Genomic DNA, 2929 nt, shown 5'->3' with positions numbered 1-2929 from the left:
TCCCTAGTCATTGTCCAACTCTCTGATGCATAACAAGTGATTGCAAAGACCATGGCCTGTATCAGATGCACCTTAGTCTCCAGAGTGACACCATTACCATGGACTTGATCAGATATATCTTTGTCTTTCAGGTGATAACAATATATATCATCACTTTTATTTTATTTTTTCATTTTACTAAAGGTTCACAAAGAGACTGGTATATTTTCTTCTTCCTTTCTCAATTCCCTTTATAATTCTTGTCTTGTTTCAGGTTGTTAATCATAATACACACAATTTCTAATCATCCATTACTCTCAAATAGTCCTTTCTTTCACCATTTCAGTACAGTGTTCATTATCTATCCATTCTTTCCCTACTCCCTCTCTTATCAATCCTATTATTGTAACAGTGGTCTCATACAGTGTTTGTCACTTTGTGTCTGAGATATTTCACTCAGTGTAATGTGTTCTATACTCATTCATATTATGTAGTGTTTTATGACTTTACTGTTTTCCAGTGCTGCATAATATTCTACTGTGTGAATGTACCTTAATATTTCTATCCATTCAATTGTTGATGGATACTTGGGCTGCTTCCATCTCTTTGCTATTGTGACTAATGCTTTGATAAACATGAGTGTGCATATATCTGTTTGGTCAATTGCTCTAATTTCTTTTATATCAGCAGTAAGATAGCTCAGTCAAATGCTATTTCTAATCCCAACTTCTTTTGGGAGGGTATATTGCTGGGTTTTTTAATTTCATACTAGTTTATTTACAAAGTTTGAATACATTGTTTTTCATACTGGATCATACTGGATCTTTCCCATTTCCTTCACCTCCCTTCATCAAATTGTGTGATCCTATGGTAAACCCACCCACCCCTCCCCCCTTGGATCTTCATACTCATTCTACAATAATGGTTTTATACAGTATTTGTCCTTATGAGACTGAGTTAGTTCACTCAGCATAATGCTCTCAGTCTCTCTCAAGTTATTTAGTAATTTACAAAATCGTTGTTCCTGCATGCTGTGTAGTAGTCCATTGTGTGAATGTACCACAACTTTCCATTCATTTGTGGCTGGACATCTGTTTCCATGTTCTTACGATGGTGAATAACACTGCTTTGAATATTGGTGTACAAGTCTCTGTTGGCACCTCAGTTCTCATTTTCTTGTATTCCCAACTTTTTGGGGATGCCTCAGATGGCCTCTCATAGTGATTGTACCATTTTACCTTCCCACCAACAGTGTATGAGAGTTCCAATCTCTCCACATCCTTGTCAGCATTTGTTGTTGGTTTTTTGTTTGTTTGGGGTTTTTTTTCTGTCCTGTTGAACTTTGCATTTGTTGTTAGGGTGATATGCTGCCTCATGTTTTTTTATTTGCATCTTTGTCACTTTAAAGAGGTTCTTGGAAGTATATTTCCTCATTGCAGTATGTCCTTTGATTTTTTGATTCCTGCTTCTGTGAGATCCAAGTAAAATTAAGTCCTTAACAGCTTCAATCTTTTCTTCATTTGTTATGATTTTATTTGTTGTTCTAATTCTGAGAATTTATATTTTTTTTTATATTGAGGTATAATTCATATTGACAGCCACAGTCTTTGTGTATTATATCAAATAAGTATGACACAAACAATGCACAGTTCTGCATACCACACACTGTACCTGGCTTTTGGAAGCAATTTGAGGAAACAAAAAATGCAGGGGAAAACATAGGAAAAATGAAAAGAAAATCACTTCTGGTATAGAAGAACTTACCCTATGATTAGACACCTAATCTTCACTGAATTATAAGTTTTATTATGCCCCTAGGATATTTGTGGCCACATGGTGACAGTTATCATCAGATTATGTTTCAGATGGGGGCAAGATAGTCAGGCATCCTGAATTCTCAGCCCAAAGTCTGAAGAGAGGTCTTAAGGACCCATAGAAGTCACACTGATCAAAGGTATAAATGTGGGTTTTATCTACCATATTATAAAATGAAATATATCTAGCCTCAGAATCTAGAAAAACACACACTTTTCTAGGATGATCCTTTTGAGTAAGCTGTGTTTCTGGAGATGTGAGTGCCCAATACTCATTCTTATAAAATCTGATGACCCAGAATCCATCCTCAGGTTTTAAGACAACCCTTTCTTTCCTCTTTACATTGTTCCTACAAATCCCAAGGTCCCAAAACCCATTGGTCCCAACTTCCACCTCCCAATAACACCTCCCTGATGGGATGGGCTGCTGACCCAGAACACAGGGAAGGAAAGAAAATCTCTGTGGGTCTTGAGGAATATCTTGAGGTTTCTCTCCCCAGGTTACTTGTCTTTTGTCTTCAGACAAGATGAGATTTGGATGAGCTGTGGCTGGATCCAGAGTTATATGCACTGCAAAGACATTCACCAATTAAATCTCTGAAAATATAGTATGATACTAAAAACAGCTATCTACATTATCTAGATATATTTGTGTCTACATAAGATAAATATATTCTTATATGAATTCTATCCCTGCCCTTCTTCAACTTCTCACAATGTTCAGCCTAGACATAAGGAGGAGAGTCTTTTCTATTTTATCTGGGGATGACTCACCAGCTTGAAAAAATTCTTTCCTCCAATCTGGAAAATAAAACGACACCAAAAAAATCTATAAATATGTGTCATCAGGCCTACTATTTCAATTTCTAAGCAAAAGACCTTATTATTTCTGATAGTCCCTTTGCTAATGTCTTAAATTTATTATATATTTTCTACTTAACCTAATTTTCTGGTTTTTCTTGTTAAAAATTCCCCTAAGAATTAAGTTTTTCACCATATGCTATGTGTGGTATTCATGTTCATCAAGACAACTCCCTTGAATAGATAGCAAAATTACAGGACTCCTGTATTTTTTGGGAAAAAATGTTAAATTCAATAGTCTCAACAAAGATATTCAATCTTCATTTATTAATATA

The 2929-nt window shown here is 35.4% G+C and overlaps 1 protein-coding gene across 1 annotated transcript in view; it reads right to left on the bottom strand.

Annotated features, from left to right (window-relative positions):
• Positions 1–1833: 1833 nt before the first annotated feature.
• LOC102876129 (butyrophilin subfamily 1 member A1-like) overlaps positions 1834–2929 on the bottom strand; it is a 128496-nt gene continuing 127400 nt past the window's right edge. The window contains exon 17 of the mRNA XM_006882209.1: positions 1834–2363. Coding sequence (XP_006882271.1) covers positions 1834–2363 — 530 coding nt within the window. The remainder of the gene's footprint in view (positions 2364–2929) is intronic.

The sequence above is a fragment of the Elephantulus edwardii genome, unplaced genomic scaffold (genome assembly GCF_000299155.1).
Source record: "Elephantulus edwardii isolate Elephantulus edwardi_28Jun2011 unplaced genomic scaffold, EleEdw1.0 scaffold00017, whole genome shotgun sequence".
Lineage (NCBI taxonomy): Eukaryota > Metazoa > Chordata > Mammalia > Macroscelidea > Macroscelididae > Elephantulus > Elephantulus edwardii.
Note: the sequence above shows the minus strand (reverse complement) of the source record. Positions and strands in the feature narration are given on the sequence as shown.